Source organism: Anas acuta, chromosome 2, assembly GCF_963932015.1.
Source record: "Anas acuta chromosome 2, bAnaAcu1.1, whole genome shotgun sequence".
Taxonomy (NCBI): Eukaryota; Metazoa; Chordata; class Aves; order Anseriformes; family Anatidae; genus Anas; species Anas acuta.
In genome coordinates, this window is record NC_088980.1 from 680,820 (window position 1) to 699,219 (window position 18,400).

The 18,400-nt window shown below is 68.9% G+C and overlaps 2 protein-coding genes across 9 annotated transcripts; both read right to left on the reverse strand.

Annotated features, from left to right (window-relative positions):
• Positions 1 to 1,002: 1,002 nt before the first annotated feature.
• Positions 1,003 to 5,332, reverse strand: AOC1 (amine oxidase copper containing 1). Of its 5 annotated transcripts, none has more exons than XM_068673064.1 (5): positions 5,081 to 5,332; positions 2,469 to 4,024; positions 2,020 to 2,308; positions 1,711 to 1,843; positions 1,003 to 1,578 (listed from the first exon to the last, which is right to left on the reverse strand). In XM_068673064.1, the coding sequence occupies exons 1-5, from the start codon at positions 5,305 to 5,307 to the stop codon at positions 1,303 to 1,305; spliced, it is 2,481 nt and encodes an 826-aa protein (XP_068529165.1). In that variant the 5' UTR covers positions 5,308 to 5,332; the 3' UTR covers positions 1,003 to 1,302. The 5 variants fall into 5 exon arrangements, with proteins under 5 accessions (XP_068529165.1, XP_068529164.1, XP_068529163.1 ...); XM_068673063.1 differs by having other exon boundaries at positions 2,469 to 4,045; XM_068673062.1 differs by lacking the exon at positions 5,081 to 5,332 and adding an exon at positions 4,738 to 5,033.
• Positions 5,333 to 5,648: 316 nt separating this feature from the next.
• On the reverse strand, positions 5,649 to 9,945 carry LOC137851949 (protein HEG homolog 1-like). 4 transcript variants are annotated; one of them, XM_068673106.1, is made up of 11 exons: positions 9,797 to 9,945; positions 8,495 to 8,620; positions 8,295 to 8,380; positions 8,151 to 8,209; positions 7,917 to 8,038; positions 7,710 to 7,838; positions 7,420 to 7,462; positions 7,260 to 7,297; positions 6,261 to 6,339; positions 5,940 to 6,078; positions 5,649 to 5,847 (listed from the first exon to the last, which is right to left on the reverse strand). In XM_068673106.1, the coding sequence occupies exons 1-11, from the start codon at positions 9,873 to 9,875 to the stop codon at positions 5,773 to 5,775; spliced, it is 975 nt and encodes a 324-aa protein (XP_068529207.1). In that variant the 5' UTR covers positions 9,876 to 9,945; the 3' UTR covers positions 5,649 to 5,772. The 4 variants fall into 4 exon arrangements, with proteins under 4 accessions (XP_068529207.1, XP_068529206.1, XP_068529205.1 ...); XM_068673105.1 differs by having other exon boundaries at positions 5,940 to 6,075; positions 7,917 to 8,071; XM_068673104.1 differs by having other exon boundaries at positions 7,917 to 8,071.
• Between the last annotated feature and the right edge of the window lie 8,455 nt (positions 9,946 to 18,400).

Here is an 18,400-nt window from a genome sequence, read left to right on the forward strand (position 1 = left end):
CGGGGCCGCGCTGCGCCCCCCCGCGGGACCGTGGCCGTGGGGCTGGGGGCGCGGGGGGGGTGGGGGGCGTGGGGGGGGGGGTCGTGTGTGTGTCTGCGTGTGTGTGCGTGCGTGTGCACGCGTGTTTCCCCGTGTCGCGGCCCCCCCCCCCGCCCTGCGCGCTCCGTGGGTGCGGGGCCACGCGTGGCCGGGGGCGCGCTGGGGGCTCCCGGGGGCGCTGTGCCCGTGGGGCTGGGGGCGGGTTGCGGGGGGGGCTGGGGGGGTCCCGGCCGTGCCTCCTGCCCGCCGTGGCGTGGGGAGGGCGGCAGCACCCGCGTGGGCCCCCCCGGACGCGTCCCCGTCCTCGCCCTGGCCCGGCGCCTTCTCCCCTGTCCCCTCCCCGCGCCCCCCCGTTCCCAGGGGACGCCCCCAGCCGCGGCCCCCCCCTTGCCCCGGGGTCGCCCCCCCGCGCCCTGCGGGTGGCACCGGGCAGGTGGGAGCGGCGGGGGGGTCCCACCCCCTGCCCCGGCCCCCCCCCGCCTGCACCGACCCCCGGGGCCACACGCACAAGGGGGGGGACGCCCCGGGGTGGGGGGGCGCGGGCAGGGTCCGGTCGGGGGCTGTGGGGTACGCGCCCGCCCCCCCCCGGCTCCCCGTAGCGTGTGCCGTGTTCGTGCCGTCGTCCCGTAGCCGGGCGCTGCCCGGGTCTCTGCGTGCCCCCCCCCTCACCCAGCCCCGCATGTCGCCTTCTGCGGTAGGAGCCCCCCCGTCCCCGTCCCCGCACCCCAATAAACCCGACCGAGAATGCGTCTCTGTGTGCGGCTGCGATGGGGGGGGGGGGAGGCGGCTGGGGACCCCCGGGGTGGTGCGGGAAGGAGGGGGGGGGTCAGCGCCAGCAGCCCGGTGCACAGGGGGCTGGGGGGGCAAAGGCCGTGGGAGGGTGCGGGGGGGCCAACCTTGAACGCAGGCGTCATCAAACATTGCGACAGCCGGCGGGGGGGGGCGCAGCCAGGCAGAGACTGGTGGTGGCACAGCTTTTATTGAGCCCCAGGGGCCGGGGTCCCCAAGGTCCCCAAGGTTCCCAAGGTCCCCGGAGTCCCCAAGGTTCCCAAGGTCCCCAAGGTCCCCGGGGTCCCCAAGGTTCCCAAGGTCCCTGGAGTCTCCAAGGTCCCCGGGGTCCCCAAGGTCCCCAAGGTCCCCGGAGTCTCCAAGGTTCCCAAGGTCCCCAAGGTCCCCGGGGTCCCCAAGGTTCCCAAGGTCCCCGGAGTCCCCAAGGTTCCCAAGGTCCCTGGGGTCCCCAAGGTCCCCAAGGTCCCCGTGCGCTCACTCGGGCCAGTAGGTGCCATTGTAGGTGAAGGGCCCCGGCGCGACGCAGGGGCCGGGGGTGTCGGGCGTCCAGCGCTGCACCTCCAGGCGCGAGAAGCTCTGGTCCAGCGGGCGGACGATGACGGGGCTGAGTGAGGCCACCGAGGGGTCCTCGTCGAAGAAGTTGAAGGGGCGCAGGAAGAAGCCGACGGCGTTGCCAGGGGTGGCCGTGTTGGGGACGTCCTCGGCGTGCGGGATGTGCAGGAAGCCCACGGTCACCCAGGCCACCAGGTCCTGCGTGGGGGGGGGGGACCGCGGCCGTCAGAGGGCCACGGGGCTTGGAGACGCCCAGAGCCACCCCTGCTCCATCCGGCCCCAGCCCCCAGCCCCCAGCCCCGCTGTCCCCAGCCCCGCTGTCCCCGTCACCTGGTCCTCGATGTTCTCGTCGTCACGGATGAAGCTCTCAAAGTTGACCAGGGGCTCCCAGGGGTCGTTCTGGGTGTAGAGGCTGCTGCTGACGGCTTCGTTCTCGTGGTGCCGCGTCACGGCCAGGTGGTACCTGCGGGGACGGGGACAGGGACAGGGACAGGGACAGGATCAGCCCTGCCATTGAGCACGGGGACCCTGCAGAGCCACGTGCATGCGTGCCACAGGCCTGCAGGACACCTCTCCCACCCCACTCCCCTGGATGCAGCAGGGGGTGCCCGCTGCCGAGAGCCCCTCCCGGAGCCCCACCTGCCCCAGGAGATGCCCCTCTCCTCCCTCCAGCCGCGGGGCAGCACGCGCCCGGCGTGGGAGCTGTGCTGGATGCGGTAGCTGCGCGCGTGGCCCCAGCGGTTTTGCTGGCGAGGGTTGGAGAAGAGCAGGTAGCGGGGCAGCGCCTGGCCCAGGGGGAAAGCCGCCTGGCGCTCGCTGCGGCGCGGCCGCCGGTGCAGCCAGGGCTGCACCACGCGCGCGTCGGGGCTCCAGGGGTTGGAGATGTTCTCGAAGCTCAAGTCCACCGTCTCGAAGCTGTTGCCAGTGCCTGCAAGCGGAGAGGCCGTGAGCTGCAATTGCTCCAGAATCACCCTGCGGCAGCAGGGACACGGCCCCGAGCCCCCTCCCCAGCTCCGTGCCACCCCCAAGCCCCCTCCCGCAGCTGCCGGCACAGGGTCCAGCCCCAGGGGGTTGGTCAGGGGCTGCACCTGCGATGTCCAGGTCCACCTTGTAGTGCACCAGGTGGGTGTGCATGTTGCCCAGGACGTGGCTCTGGACGCGGCTGCCGTAGCGCCGGCCCTGCGGCGTGTAGAAGGTGGCGTGGATGAAGCCGGTGGCGTGGACCTTGGCCTCCATCACGCCGTTGGGGTAGAGGAGGAAGTCCCAGATGTAGTCGTAGTTGTAGACGGTGGAGGTTGTGCGCAGCACCAGGGCGTGCCCCTCCAGCCCGGCGTAGAAGTGGTACCCGCCCTGGAAGTTGCTGTTGAAGTGCCGCCGGAGCGGGACGCCCGTGGGCAGCTCGAAGATGCAGACGGCGCGGGCGAAGCGCACCGGCCTGTCGGTGTCGTAGAAGTGGTGGGCGTCCAGGTACGTGGCCACCTCGGGGCAGTCGATGCCGGGGGCCAGCTCGTAGGTGACGGAGCCCATGCCCCAGCCGGCGTCGATGTACTTGGTCTGCATGGCGGCCGGCGTGTCGCCGCCGTAGAAGGCGATGGCCTCCTGCACGCTCACCTCGTAGGCCACGCGCTCCTCGTTGAAACGCAGGTCGAAGAGCTGGAGGCCGGAGGAGGAGCGCAGGCGGAAGGCCAGGCTCCAGCCCCCGTACTCCAGCCGGTTCCCCCGCAGCCGGTAGCGCCGGCCCTGGGGCTCGCACACCTTGGCCCCGTGCACGTCGGTGGGGGTGCCGGTGGTGAAGCGCCCGCGCGGCACATAGGTGGAGAAGAGGAGCTGGGACGTGTGGTCGTCCAGCCGTGCCACCGCCACCTGCCCCTGCTCGTAGCGCTCGGCCAGCTCCTGCGGGCTGGAGAAGTACTGCCCGTTGTACCAGACGCTCTGGACGGCCCAGCGGCGCGGATCGGGGTCCCGGTGGTCGATGAGGATCTCCAGCCCCACGGGGTGCAGGAAGTAGCCCTCCACGAAGCGCTGCAGCATGAACCAGCTGCGGCGCTCGCCGGGCGCCAACCCTCGGGGTGCGATGTCCGAGAAGGTGAGGCAGCGGTCGGTGCAGTTGTGGTACCAGAAGCCGGTGGCGTCGCGCAGCAGCCGGTACAGCGGCTCCGTCGCCCGCACGAGCGCGCGGTGCAGCAGCTCGTACTCCAGCTGCGTCATGGGCCGGGCGGCGAAGGGCACCGTGCGCCTGCCCTTGAAGCGCAGGGGCCGGTAGGAGCTGGGCCGCGGCAGGGGCCCCACGGCGAATTCGGTGATGTTGGGCTCCGCCTGCCCCCCGAAGAAGACGACGGCTCGAGCCTGGCGCCGGGGCGCGGGGCCGCCCTTGTCCAAGTGGCGCAGGGCCAGCCGCTTCTTGGGGGGCAGCAGCTCCACCAGGAAGAGCGTGTTCTGCGCCAGGGAGCCCCCCCGGCTCGGGGACAGCCCCAGCTCCGGGCGGCCCATCAGGAAGTCCCGCACCGCGCGCAGCTCCGCGGGCGTCAGGTCGGCGAAGATGGAGGCCTTGTCCGGCGGTGGCACAGTGGGGTCGGTGCCAGCCGCGATGCCCAGCACGGCCAGCGCCCAGGTGAGCCGGAGCGGCCACATCCTTCCCGGGGACCTGGGGAGGAACAGGTCCTGCCTTGGGGTGATGCCGCGGGGGGATGTCGGTGCCGTGCGCTCACGCTGCGCCCCAGGCAGGAGGAGCGGCTGCTCCCCTCCCCACACCAGGGTGCCACCCATGGGTGCCCTCTCCCCGCACACAAAACCCGGCGTGGGCTCTGCACAGCAAAGGGCGCCTCGTCCTGCCCCACAGCACCGGGCACCGGCCCCTGGAGGATCAGAGCCCCCCCCTCACACCTGGTACAGGCGGGCACGGTGCCCCCAGACACGGGGGGCAGGCACAGAGCCAAGGAACAGCGGGAGGTGGCCAGGGGGGGCTTCACCCCCCCCATCCCACACAGCTCCTGTGCCTGGGGTTGCGGGGTGGTGGCACCCAGTGACACCCTGAGCAGCCACAGTAGCAGCAATGTGCCCAGCGCGGGGGCTGCACAGCCCCAGTGATCCCAGCTGGGGGTTCGGGGGGGTCCCCGAAAGCAGCGTCTTGAGCTTGGGGGGTGCTGGAGACCACCCCCCCGGTGGGCACGGGGACAGCGAGCGCTGCGCGGCTCCTTCCGTGGGGCTCCTCCGGCGCTCCAAAACTCACAAACAGCGGGCACGGGGCAGCGGGGGCTGACCCTGACCCCCCCGACCCGGGTCCGAGCCCCCCCGGGACCCCCCTTCCTTGGCGGAGCGCCCGGCCCCGACAGCCCCCTTGGTGCGCCCTCCACTCACCTCGCGTGGGGAGCGCGGCGCTGCCCGGGCTCTCTGCCCCGACCCGGCCGTGCCGCGGGGCGCTGACCCCCCCCGGGCTCCTCCGCCCCCCCCTGCGCATTGCACGGGCCGGGGGCCAGATCCTGCCCCCGCTGCCTCCCCCCCCCGGGGTCAAGGCCGGGAGCGGGCTCCGCATCCCCGGTGCCGAGCGCGCACGGGCACGGGCACGGCCGCTGCCCCCCTTCCCTCGCCCCGCCACGAGTGGGGCCGCCCCACGGTGCCCCCCCCCAAGCACCCCCCATGGGGGGGGGGCTCCGACCCCGGCTGCCCCCCCCCCCCCGCCCCCCCCCGCCGCCTCCCGCACCTGCGCGCTCGCCGCCGCTCGCCGCCGCGCTCCGCTCCGCGCCGCCCCGCCCCCGCGGGGGGGGCCGGGGAGGGGCCCCGTGCTCCGGGGCAGCACCCCAGGGTGGGGGTCCCATGCTGCGGCCCCCCCCTTTTCCTCCCCACTTGCTGCAGAAGCGCGCGGAGCCGTCCCGCGCGTCGCCCCCCCCCCTTCCCTTGTCCCCTTTCCCACTTCCCTCCCCAGCGCATCCCACGCGTGGGGCTCCGCGCCCGGCTTCCCCCCCCCCCCCCCCCGCGGGTTAATGAACACCCGTGGCCGTCCCCGTCCGGTCGTTCCCCCCCCCACGCCCTCCGCGTCCCGGGGGCTCCGCTCTTTATGGCCTCGCTGCGATCAAACTCCAGGGACGAGGCGAGATAACAGCCAGGGCGCGCGCGGGAGGCTCCCACTCGTGCCCGTGGCTACATCCTGGGCACGGGGGGGGGGGCGTGGGGGGGGCGTGGGAGTGCATGAGCTGCTCCCCCGCCCCCCCCCGTGCCATAAATGCAGATGCGCATTGGCTGCTCCCACCCCAAAAACCACTCGGAGCAGCTGCGGCTTCCACTTTATCCTCCGTGCTGGGTACAGCGGTGCCCCCCCCACCCCCCCACGCGTGGATCCCCGCAGCTCCGTCCCGCGTGGGAAGCAGCGGGGGGGGGGTGAGGGGGGTTGGCTCTTCAGAAATAGTCGCGGTCCTCGCCCCGTCCTGCCGGGCCCCCCCGGTGCGCCAGGAAGGTCTCCATGCGGGCAGGCTGCGGGGGGAGCCGTCACGCACCGTGGGAGCGTCCCCACGGGGGGGGGAATCTCCCGCCCCCCCTCCTTCCCACGCCACACACACACTCACCGGGGGGGGCTCGGGGTGCTCGACCTCGGGGGTCCCGCAGGGCTGAACCCGGGGCAGGCTGAGCCCCCGCGCCGGGAACTGCAGGGCCCCCAGGTCGGGCAGCGGGGAGGGAGGTGGCGGGGGGGGGCGCCGGGATCTCCTGGGGGGGGGAGGAGGGGGGAACGGGACGGGGGCTGAGATTTGGGGAGTACGGGGGGGGCTCCGGGTGGGGTGCGAGTGGGGGAGCCCCGCCGCATCCCCCTCCCCACGCAGAGCCGGGGATGGGGGACCGGGGGGGCCGGGGGGGTCGGGGGGGTCGGGGGGGTCGGGGGGGGGCCGTACCCGCCGAGCAGCAGCAGCAGCAGCAGCAGCAGCAGGGCCCCCCCGCAGCACGACACCAGCACCAGCGCCAGCAGGAGGGCTGCGGGGAGAGGGGGCGGGATTGGGATCGGGATTGGGATGGGGTCGGGGCTGGAAATGGGGTCGGGGCCAGGACGGGGTCGGGGAGGGGTCGGGGTCGGGAGTAGGATAGGGATCAGGATGGGGTTAGGGGTTGGGGTCGGGGTCGGGGTCGGGGTTAGGATAGGGTCTGGATGGGGTTAGGGGTTGGGGTCGGGGTCGGGGTCGGGGTCGGGGACGGGATCGGGGAGGGGTCGGGGAGGGGTCGGGATTAGGATCGGGGTCGGGGTCGAGGCCGGGGCTGGGATCGGGGTCGGGTTCGGGGCCGGGATCGGGGAGGGGTCGGGGTTGGGGCCGGGGTCGGGATCGGGATTGGGATTGGGATCGGGATCGGGACAGGGTCGGGGTCGGGATTAGGATCGGGATCAGGATGGGGATAGGGGTCGGGGTCGGGGTCGGGGTCGGGGTCGGGGTCGGGGTCGGGGACGGGATCGGGGTCGGAGTCGGGGTCGGGGAGGGGTCGGGGAGGGATCGGGATCGGGATTAGGATCGGGATTGGGGAGGGGACAGGGGTCAGTGTCGGGATCGGGGTCAGTGTCAGGATCGGGATTGGGATGGGGGTCGGGGTCGGGGTCGGGGTCGGGCCGGGGCAGGGGTCGGGGTCAGGGTCGGGGTTGAAATCGGGGGTGGGGTCAGGGTTGGGGTCAGGATCGGGGTCGGGATAGGGGTCGAGGTCGGGTTTGGGCTCGGGGCTGGGGCCAGGGTCGGGATCAGGGTCGGGGCCGGGGTCGGGATCGGGATTGGGATTGGGGTCGGGGTCGGGGTCGGGGCCGGGGCCGGGGCCGGGGCCGGGATCGGGATCGGGATTGGGGTCGGGGCCGGGGTCGGGGTCGGGGCCGGGGTCGGGGTCGGGGCCGGGGTCTGTCCCCGTGCCGCACTCACGCTCCTCGCACTCGAAGCCGCCGAAGCCGAAGGGGCACCTGCGGGGGGGGGGGGGCGCTGAGGGGGGGCGGCGGGGCTGGGGGCTCGGGGCCGGGAGAGCCCAGGGGGGGCCGGGAGGGGCCGGGGGGGGACCGGGGGGGTCGGGGGGGGTCGCACTCACCTCTCGCAAACGCCATCTCTCAGCCGCGACCCGGGGCGGCAGGCTGGGGACGGAGGGCGAGCCGTGCACCCCCGGAGGTGGGGGGGGGACATGGGGGGGTTCAGACCCCCGAGGGGCCACGACCCCCCCACTTGGGGCCTGCCCCTGCCCCACGGGCTGCGACCCCCACCCTCAGACCTCCCCCACCCCATCAGCACCCCCATGGAGCCCCGAAGACCACCCCCCATCCCAGCTCCCCCCCCGGGACCTCAACCCCAGGCCCCCCCCCTTGCCCCCCCCCCGGCCCCCACCGGTGCAGGCGCGATCCATGGGGTGGGCGCTGCGGAAACCCGGGCGGCAGGCGCAGAGGGCGACCCCCTCCTGGGGCAGGCACACGGTGGATATGGGGTCGCAGGGCTGCAGCTCGCACAGGCTCATGCCTGGGGGGGGAAAGGGGACGAGGGTTAAGAAGCGGGGATCCCCCCCCCCCCAGGACCCCCCCCAAAACCCCCACGCACTGCGGTAGGTGACCACGTCCCGCAGCAGCCGGCAGCCGGGGTCTGGGGGCTGGCAGCGCGCTTGGAAGCTCGCCACGGCCTCCTCCACGTGCCGGGATGTCACCGAGGACAGCACCGAGAAGCTGTGCAGCACCGTCACCCCCGCTGCCCCCCGCCTGCGGGGACCCCCCCGTGTCACCCGTGGGGTGAGGGGGGGCTCGGGGGGGGGCGGCGGGCAGGACCCCCGGCACTCACTGCGGCTCCAGGAGGGACGAGGCCACGTAGAGGTCCAGGGACCCCAGGATGCGCTGGAACTGGGGGGGGGGCTCAGCTGGGTGCTGCGGGTGGGCCCCCTCCTGCTGAGCCCCCCCCGAGCCCCCCCCCGAGCCCCCCACTCACCAGCCGGGGCAGATCCACCTCCAGCATGGGGCTCACGGCCACGGCTTTGGGGTCCCGCGGCGTCAGGAGCCCCGGGAACGTCCTGGCTTCGGGGGGCTCGGGTCAGGGTGGCCGGAGCGGGGGGTTCCCCATCCCATGGGGGTCCCCGTGTGAGTGTCCCCCCCCCGGCACGCAGCCCCCCAGGGGGTCCCGTCCCCTACCTGGCACGCAGCCGCGGTCGGTGCTGGGGGTGAAGCCGGGCTCGCAGCGGCACGTGGCCCCCCCCGGGTGCTCCACGCAGCTGCTCCAAGGGGGACAGGGGGGGCCGGACCCGCAGCCGGGCTCAGCTGGGGGGGTGAAAGCAGCTGAGCCCCCTGGCACCGACCCCAATAAACCCCATGGCCCGCACTGAGCCCCGAGTCCCCGTGGGCACAGACACCGCTGAGCCTGGTGGCCCCATAAGCACGGACCCCGGTGTCCCCATGGGCATGGGCACCTCTGAGCCTGGTGTCCCCATGGGCACAGACCCCCCTGATCCCACTGTCCCCATAAGCACAGACCCCCCCACCCCACTGTCCCCATGGGGACAGACCCCTCTGACCCTTCTGTCCCCATAAACACAGACCCCAGTGTCCCATGGGCATGGACATTTGTGACCCTGGTGTCCCCATGGGGACAGACCCCTCTGATCCCAGTGTCCCCATAAGCACAGACCCCCGATCCCACTGTCCCATGGGCACAAACCCCCTGATCCCAGTGTCCCATAAGCACAGACCCCCGACCCCACTGTCCCCATGGGGACAGACCCCTCTGACCCTTCTGTCCCCATAAGCACAGACCCCAGTGTCCCATGGGCATGGACATTTGTGACCCTGGTGTCCCCATGGGCACAGACCCCCCTGATCCCAGTGTCCCCATGGGGACAGACCCCTCTGACCCTTCTGTCCCCATAAGCACAGACCCCAGTGTCCCATGGGCATGGACATTTGTGACCCTGGTGTCCCCATGGGGACAGACCCCTCTGATCCCAGTGTCCCCATGGGCACAGACCCCCAATCCCAGTGTCCCCATACACACAGACCCCCGATCCCACTGTCCCATGGGCACAAACCCCCTGATCCCACTGTCCCCATAAGCACAGCCCCCTGACCCCACTGTCCCCATGGGGACAGACCCCTCTGACCCTTCTGTCCCCATAAGCACAGACCCCAGTGTCCCATGGGCATGGACATTTGTGACCCTGGTGTCCCCATGGGGACAGACCCCCCTGATCCCAGTTTCCCATAAGCACAGACCCCCGATCCCAGTGTCCCCATGGGGACAGACCCCTCTGATCCCAGTGTCCCCATGGGGACAGACCCCCCTGATCCCAGTGTCCCATAAGCACAGACTCCCCCCTGACCCCCCTGCCCCCCCAAGCAGGGTCCCGGTGTGCCCCGGCCGTGCCGCAGCGGGGCCGTGCTGGGGGTCCCGGAGGTCCCGGGGGTCTCGGGGGTCTCGGGGGTGCCGGGGGGGGTCCTTACCTGCCCCCCAGCAGAGGAGGGGGAGGACGGGGAGGAGGAGGAGGAGGAGGGGGAGGAAGAGGCGGCTTCCCCCCCGCATCGCGCCCAGGCCCCGCTCGGCTCCCGGTTAATGATTGCCGGGCAGGGGGGGCGGGCAGGGGGGGCGGGCAGCGCTGTCCCTGTCCCTGTGTCCCTGTGTCCCTCCCTGGCCTATCCCTGTCCCAGCCTTGTCCTGTCCTGTCTTGTCCCTATGTCCCTGTCCCTGTCCCTGTCCCATTATTGTCCCTGTCCCTGTCCCCGTCCCCATTCCTGTCCCTGTCCCATCCCTGTCCCATTCCTGTCCCATCCCTGTCCCTGTCCCATTATTGTCCTTGTCCCTGTCCCCATCCCCATCCCTGTCCCTGTCCTATCCCTGTCCCAGCCTTGTCCTGTCCTGTCTTCTCCCTATGTCCCTGTCCCTGTCCTATTATTGTCCCTGTCCCTGTCCCTGTCCCCGTCCCCATCCCTGTCCCTGTCCCATCCCTGTCCTATCCCTGTCCCATTCCTGTCCCTGGGTCCCTGTGTACCTCCCTGTCCCGTCCTTGTCCCTGTGTCCCTGTCCCATTATTGTCCCCATCCCCACTGCTGGGGATGTTTTGGGCTCTGGGCACTGGCAGGGGCTGGAGCTGGGGGCTCCCAGGGGGCGAGGGCAACAGCGGGTGGGGCTGTGGGGGTCTTCGGGGGGGGCTGTGGGGGGCTATGGGGGAACTGTGGGGGGCTACGGGGGGCTGTGGGGGGCTGCGGGGGTCAATGGGGGGGCTGTGGGGGGTTATGGGGGGGCTGTGGGGGGCTATGGGGGGCTGTGTGGGGCTGTGTGGGGCTATGGGGGGCTATGGGGGGTTATGGGGGGGCTATGAGGGGGCTATGGGGGGGCCGTGGGGGGGCTATGGGGGGCTATGGGGGGGCTGTGGGGGGCTATGGGGGGCTATGGGGGGGCCGGGCCGTTCCCCAGCCCCTCCCGTCGCCATGGCAACGCCTCCATCAGGCCCCGCCTCCCGCCCGGCGTGGCCACGCCCCCCGTTACCATAGCAACCCGCGGGGTTTTGAGGCCTCCTCTCTATGGTCCGCAGCTAGAGCGGCTCCGGCGCCATGGCAACGCGGCCTGCCCTGGAGGACCGCGCGGCCTGCGGGCCCGGCCCGGCCCCGGTGTGCGGTGGTCGCTGGGGCTACCGGGGTCACCAGGGTCACCGGGGCTACCGGGGCTACCAGGGTCACCGGGGTCACCGGGGCTACTAGGGTCACCGGGGCTACCAGGGGTACCAGGCTTACCGGGGCTACCGGGGGTACCAGGGTCACTGAGGCTACTGGGGTCACCAGGGCTACTGGGGTTACTGGGGCTACTGGGGTGACCGGGGTAACTGGGGTCGCCAGGGCTACCGGGGTTACCGGGGTTACCGGGGATTCTGGGGTCACTGGGGCTACCAGAGTTACCAGGGTTACTGGTTCTACCGGAGTCACTGGGGTTACTGGGGCTACTGGGGTTACTGGGGCTGCTGAGGTCACCAGGGCTACCGGAGTTACTGGGGTCACGGGGGCTACCAGGCTTACCGGGGCTACCAGGGCTTCTGGGGTCACCAGGGCTACCAGAGTTACCAGGGTTACTGGGTCTACCGGAGTTACTGGGGTCACTGGGGCTACTGGGGTTACCAGGGTGACTGGGGCTACCGAGGCTAGCAAGTCTACTGGGGTGACTGGGGCTACCGGGGTCACTGGGGCAAATGGGGTTACTGGGGCTACTGGGGCTCCCGGTGTGTCCCCGGGGCAGGACCCTTTGCAGTCGCAGCTCCTCACAGCCGGCTGCTGGCTGCCAGGTGCCGAGCTCAGACTCGGCGGGGATTGGGAAAACTTCTCGCTTTTAAGGAAAAAAATTCCTGTTTCTGTAAAAAGAAAGCACCGGAGGGTGCGTGGCATCAAAGGAGGCTTTGCAGAAAGCCCTGTGAGCTGGTGTTTATCAATCCTGTGGTGTTATCTCTTATCAGCTGCACGCAGAGCATGGCACCGGCAGCGAACGGCTGCGGGGAGTCGGGGCTGGCGCTGCCGACGCCTCTTTTTGCCCCAAAGAGCGACAAAAGCCGAGTGCGGGAAGGGCCGAGCTGCGCGGATGAGCGGCATCCCTGTCATCGAGGTGAAGGGATTGGGCGACAGAAACCCCCCGGCTGCCCAAAGGAGCAGGCTGCAGACACCCCAAAAGCTGGGGGTACCGCAGAGGTGCCGCGGACACCCCCCTGGTGCAGGGCAAGGTGACCGTGCTCAGCCCTGCTCCCTCCTGTGCCTCTGCGGCCCCGCAGCGAGGCTTCCCCCCGAACACCTCGCCCTCCTCTGACCCCGCGTTTTGAAATGTTTTCCTGCTGACCTCATCCGGCAGCCCCATCCCCATCCCCATCCCCATCCCCATCCCCATCCCACCCCCATCCCCATCCCCATCCCATCCCATCCCATCCCCATCCCCATCCCATCCCCATCCCATCCCCATCCCCATCCCATCCCCATCCCCATCCCATCCCCATCCCCATCCCATCCCATCCCATCCCCATCCCCATCCCATCCCCATCCCCATCCCATCCCCATCCCCATCCCCATCCCCATCCCATCTCCATCCCCATCCCCATCCCCATCCCATCCCCATCCCCATCCCATCCCATCACATCCCATGGGCACGGGAGCACCCCAAAGGTCGAAGGATGACCCCAAGACAACATCAGTGTCTTTTTTCTGACAGAAGGGGACAGCACCATGAGGACCAGCAGATCTTTGCTTTACCAGGGCTTGAAAAAGAAACGCTCTGGGCTTGAAGGGGCTGAGCACAGGAGAGGGTTGAAGCCGAAGGACCTGTGGCTGAAACCACACGCAGGGAACAGCAGCAGAAGGCCCCTGCGGACAGCCCCTGCCTCATTTTGCCAGCAGAGGGTTGTGTCCATGCCCGGTTGCTCCCAAACTGTCACTACATTGTCCCCAAACCCGAGTGGCCGCGCTTTGCTCCTGCTCTGCGTGGACCAGGCTTGGTTCTCCTCCAGCTTCAGCACCTTCGGGTGCTCCTGCAGCAGGGAGGCGTGAGGCTGAGCTCTACCCTGTCCTCTTAAACGTGTCCCTCGGGGATCCTCCTCCTCCTCCTCCTCCTCCAGCTGGAGCTCGCACACCAGCTGCAGTTTGTTCCCACATTTCAGACCTGCAGGCAGAAAGCCCCGAATCACAGCACCAACAACGCACGTGACGGCCCCGCAAGGCTCCCATCTCCCCCACCAGCTGCGCCTTGCTTTTGAGAGAAAATCTTCCCCCCCCCTCAGGTCTTTTATGAGCTCATGCAGCTTTTTGGGGCCCTGGAGCAGTGGGAGCCAAAGGGAGGCTTCCTTTTAAGGCAGAGAGGGCTGTTCCTGAAGGAGCAGCTCCTAAATCACCCGAGCTGAGCTCCCTGCTGCAGGAGGCACCGGGCGCCTTTCCCGGCCCCGTTCCTTTCCACGCGTGGCCGTGAGCCCTCGGGTGCCGCGGGGCTGCTGTGCCTCCCCTCCCCGGAGCCTCCTCCGGTGTGACCAAGTCATCAGGGTCCCTTTCCGAGCGTTTTGCTTTTATTTCCCCCCCCCCCAAGACTTTGCAGTCCCCAGAGCAATCCCCTTGACTTTCCTGCAGGCCCTTGGATGTGTCTGTGCGCTGGGGGAGCTCCGGATGCTGCCCACGGGCTGTCCCCGTCCTGCTCTGAGCGAGGTCCAGCACCACAAGGTGCCCTTTGTTCCTGCCCCGGTACCCGCTAACGACATCTGTTCTTCCGGGGAGAGCTAATTACACAAAGGTTAATTGAGGTGTCTCCAGCGTGGGAGCCGGGGAAGCGTGATCTTTGGCCAAAAATACCCCACAAAGGTTTCTGCTGCAGAAAACCGGGCGGTTTTTCCTTCAATTGATCTATTTTTGTGGCTGGCTGTGACATTGTCCTGTCCTCCTCCTTCTCCTCGCTGCTTCCCGGGGGTGTTGGGCACGAGGCCGTGCTCCTGTGCGAGATGAGGAGTCCCCTGCCAGCGGGGTCCCCTCCGTGCCCTCATCTTCCTCATCACAGGACCAGAGGCCGGGTGCTTGGTGGTCCCCGGGGTGGCTTTAGAGGGCCGGGGTCCTGCCGTGGGGCACGCTGCGCCCAGCCTCACCCAGCCTTCGGTGCTCAGCAGCACCAAGCGACCTCGGTAACTTTCAGTCCTCGGAAATTGGAGACCCAAAAACGTGTCCTTGGCGGTGCCGGGAGGGTGCCGGGCACTTGTCACCACCTCAATTTCTGCCGGCCCCTCCAGCTCCGCTCCCGCTGCGGAGAGATAATTGGGGAGCTGTCTCCCGGCCTCCTGCCTTCATCTGGAGCAGCAGAGGAGGAAGAAAGGGACTTCCAGGCGTTTCGTGCTTTTTGTTGGCAGCAGAGCCCAGATGAGTCCCGGGAGGGGAGCGGGGCCGGGGGGCCGGGGGCTCGCTGCGGCGCGGGGCCCGGCTGCCGCGGCCACGTGCGGGCGGCGCACGTGGGGGCACGGCCACGCAGCCCACAAGTAGGGCACCCCAAAACAGCCCCCATGGTCACCTGCCTGTGCCAGGCTCGGGGCTGACACAGAAAACGGGCGAGAGGGGAGGAATTTGGGCAATAACTGGCACCGGTTCCCCACGCCGAGCGCTCTGGTGGAGCACGGCACCGCCGTAACCGCTCCTCAAGGTGGAACGGGTCCTTGGGGGGCCCGGGGGTCTCGTGGCTGCTTGCAGGCTCCCTGCGTGGCCCTGCCTCAGCGCTGGCCTGGAAAGGCTCCACCAGCAGCCTCTCCCTGCTCCAACTGCCCCAGTTTCCCCCGAAACTTTCTCACCCCGCCTCGCGGTTCTGGAGCACGGGGTCAGGAGCAGATGGGGCGACAGGAGGCTGCCTGCGGAGCGAGGGGGGGGGGCTGCTCCCGCCCGGTGATGCCCTGCGAAGGGCTGCAGCACGTCTCAATATGTCTCTGAGCTTGGTGCAAGGTTTCTGGCTGCTGGCCTTTCGGTTCTGCGTGCCCCAGCGTGCCGAAGCAGCCTGGCTGGTTTGCCAAAAACCAGGAAAAATGAAGACCCCCACTTTGTGCCCGTGGGGAGCTGCTGTGCCGACGCGTGCAGGTGAATGCTGACGGCACAGGTCGTGGTTTTGTAGGAGCGGGGCTTGCAGAAGGGGGTGCAGCACATCTGTCAGCCGTCAAGAAAATCATTTTTCCCTGGAAAGCGAAGCGTGGGGGCAGCCGGTGCGCAAGTAGGGCAGCAGATGGAGCGGTGACACCCCGGGGGGGGGGCACGGAGCCTTTCCCCACGCAGTGGAGAAGCTCGCTGCCTCCCCGGGCACGGTGCTGCCACTGTCCAGGGGCTGTCCTGCATGTGCTGACCTCGGTGGCACCAGGGCCGGGCTGGTGACTGTTCCCTCCTGCCTGTGCTGTGACTGTTCCCATGGGCACAGCACAGGCAGGAGGCTGCTGGCACACCGGGGACACGCTGCTCCTGAGCTTATTTTGGTGCCAGCCCGTGCCCATGTCTTGTGCCCAACCAAGGCCACCTGCCCTTGGCCGTGAGCCCACGGCGAGGCTGAATCAGAGCTGGCGTTGGGCCCTGCTGGGTGGCACCAGGTGGCTCCGGGTGGCACCGCACGGCACTGGGTGGCACCACAGGGCGCAGCCCAGCCCCAGCCATGCAGCTCGTGCCAGAGCTTCTGCCACCTCCGAGCCCCCTGGTGCTGCTGGGTGGGCACAGGGGGGGGATTTCTCGTGCCCAAGCACAGCAGCGGTTCGGCATCTCGCAGGGGCGCTTCAAAATTTCTCCAAAATTTCTGTTCTCTTTGGCACAAAAGTAAGGGAAAGGCATCGGTTGTGCTTTTGGTGCTTCTGGCAGGATCTCACCCCCTGTGCCCGTGTCCCGTGCCCGCGGGGGACGTGGGATGTGTCCGGGCTGAGGTCCCCAACCATGGGCATGGGACGTGTCCCTGTGCCCCACGCGGCATCCTGGGGGCTGCAGCCTGCAGGGAGCAGCTCTTGGCTCCCTGTGCCAGGAAAATCCTTCACTTCACACCTCCTGCGCGCCGAGGGGAGGTGATTTCCCGGCACGGGGGTGTTGGCGGCTTCCCCATCTGCTGGGCTCCGGCTCTGCCTTCTCTCCGTGCTGGGGATTTCACCGCGGGCCTGGTGCCCGAGGAGCCGGGCTCCAGCTCCGCAGTGTCCTGGGTGCTGCCGTGGGGCCGGGCTCTGTGCAGCCCCCGCTGCTCCTGGGGGGGCTGCTGCTTTCTGAGCTGTTCTGGGCACAGAGCAGAGCGAGGGGCGCAGCGGGGTGCGTGGATTTCAGGCTCTGCAGATTTTGGGGTCGGGGGGAACTGGTGGTGGGAATGGCAGAGACGTGAAGGGAAGGGGCTGTGGTCTAGGAACTCACACGTTCTGTTAGGAACATTATTTTACCAGGCAGAACTTCGTCCTCGCCACTTTCCTGATGTTTTTCTCAGCAGGCAGCCCAGCGCCGCGCAGCTGCTCGCTCGCGGCCCCGCAGTGGGACGGGAAAATCTTGTGGGTTGAGATAAAGGCAAAAAGAGCAAAAGTAGAGCAAAACTTGGTAGAGCAAAAGCTGCTTGCGAGCAAAGCGAGCCGAGGACTTCCTTCCCTGCCTCCCGACACCACGCAGGTGTTCAGCCACGTCCAGCAAAGCAGGGCTTGTCGTGTGTCACGGTGTCTTGGGAAGGCAAACGTTACCTCTCCAAAAGTCCCCCACTCAACCTAATTTGCCCCAGCTCTTATTGCGTGATGCCACATGGTATGGGTATGGTATTGGGTCAGCTCTCCCAGCTGTGTGTCCCCCCCCCCAGGTCTTGGGGCACCCCTCGCCTGCTCACCACCAAGGCAAAATGAGAAGCAGAAAAGTCCTTGGCTCCGTGGGGGGCAGCAGCAACCAAATGTTGGTCACCAAAACCCCCCCGGGGAGGGGGCATCGTGCTGGGCGCAGGGGCTCCGAGCCCTGCCGAGGCTTCCCCCGCACCCAGGGCTGTGCCAGCCCCACCACAGCCACCCTTGCGCTCCTCACCCCGTAACCTCACGGCCTCCCCAGCCCTAAAACACAAAAAGTGCTGCTTTTAAGGAGCCTGCACCCAGAGCTGTGATTCCGGGGACTGGTTTAACTCAGCTCCTGGAGCACCAGAAGGGGATTACCCGGGGTGAGGAGCCGCAGGGAGCACCGCATGCGGCACGGTTCGGCACGGCGCGGTACCGCCAGCCCTGCGCACACTGCTTTCTCCCCCCCGCGTGCTCGTTGACGCGGGAGCTGTGCGGGAGGGAGCGCAGCCCCCCTGGCTCCCCCCGAGCTGCTTTTAACCGAGCCCTTTGCAGTTTCCGTCTGCTTTCATCCCAGCGCACGCAGCTGTGCACAGCCCCGTTCCCACCCGCATTGCCGCCAGCCCCCTGTGGGGCTGCCTCCCCCTGTGCCTCCTGCGGGAGAAGGCTCCGTGCGCGCTCTGCCCAATTTTCCCCACCACTCCAACACCACCCCCACGTCGGGGGGCTCTGCCCAAAGCCCTGCACGGCTGGGGCCTGTTGGGCTCCGGGTCCTTGGTGCCCTGCGGTAACTTCCCTGCCCTCCCCGGGATCCTCACGCGTTCATTTTTCCTCTCGTGTACCTCCCGGGCAACATTTTTAGGCGTTTGACCCACTTGTGAAAGATGATTTATTTTCTTGTCGGGTGACACCTGCCGGGGCAGGCGCGCAGCTTCCCGTTCCGCTCTGCTGCTGCAGCCCGGTCCCTACCCGATGGGGGTCTGGGAGGGGGCCCGGGGGTGAGGACCCCCCTGGTTCCCCACCAGGCTCAGTGCTGGGGGTGCGTTGGGCACTGCGCTGCCCCCTCTGCTCAGCCTTTGTGAGGGTCAGGTCCCTGCGGCCCCCCCTGGACGCTGCTGCTTGCTCCGTGCCGGGACCACGGCTCCCAGAGGGGCTGCACCCCCTGCGCCCCGGGGCTGAGCTGCCTTGCAAGGTGGGCACCCCAATAATTGGGTGACCCAATATCAGATACCCCAATAACCCTGCACCCCAATAATCAGGCACCCCAATAAGCCAGTACCCCAATAATAAGGCACCCTAATAACCCTACACCCCAATAATCAGGCACCTCAATAACTCAGTACCCCAATAATTGGGCACCCCAATAATCAAGCACCCCAATAACCCCGCACCCCAATAACCAGGCACCTCAATAGCTGGGCACATAAATGGCTCAAGCACCCCAATAAACTGGCACCCCAATAACCCTGCACCCCAATAACGGGGCATCCCAATAACCCAGCAGCCCAATAACCATGGTTCCCAATAACCGGGCAACCCCAAAACTGTGCTCCCCAGTAACCTGGCATCACGATAACCTGGCTGTGAATAACCTAGGCACAGCCCCGCACCCCAATAACTGCGCACCCCCAGTAACCCAGACACCCCCAGTAACTGGGCACCTCAAAACCTCACCAGAGTGGCACCGTGGTGCCAGGGGGAGCCCACCCTGGGGTGTCAGGATGTGAACACGGCCCCTCCGGAGACCAGAGGCTCCTGGCTCCGTGTGGGGGCTGTGCCCCTGCCCCCCACCTCGCCGGGGGAGCAC

Excerpts from the sequence above, each read along its gene's own strand:
- AOC1 (XM_068673060.1), bottom strand. The coding sequence starts at position 5,018 with ATGGGGGGTGCTTGGGGGGGGGCACCGTGGGGCGGCCCCACTCGTGGC. Across the intron at positions 4,046-4,737 it reads CGCCGCGCTCCCCACGCGAG|GCAGGACCTGTTCCTCCCCA; the intron begins GTGAGTGGAGGG and ends CATCACCCCAAG. Across the intron at positions 1,579-1,710 it reads ACGAGAACATCGAGGACCAG|GACCTGGTGGCCTGGGTGAC; the intron begins GTGACGGGGACA and ends CCCCCCACGCAG.
- LOC137851949 (XM_068673104.1), bottom strand. The coding sequence starts at position 9,875 with ATGCGGGGGGGAAGCCGCCTCTTCCTCCCCCTCCTCCTCCTCCTCCTC. Across the intron at positions 6,340-7,259 it reads CGGCTTCGAGTGCGAGGAGC|CCCTCCTGCTGGCGCTGGTG; the intron begins GTGAGTGCGGCA and ends CTCTCCCCGCAG. Across the intron at positions 6,079-6,260 it reads CTGCTGCTGCTGCTCGGCGG|GAGATCCCGGCGCCCCCCCC; the intron begins GTACGGCCCCCC and ends TCCCCCCCCCAG.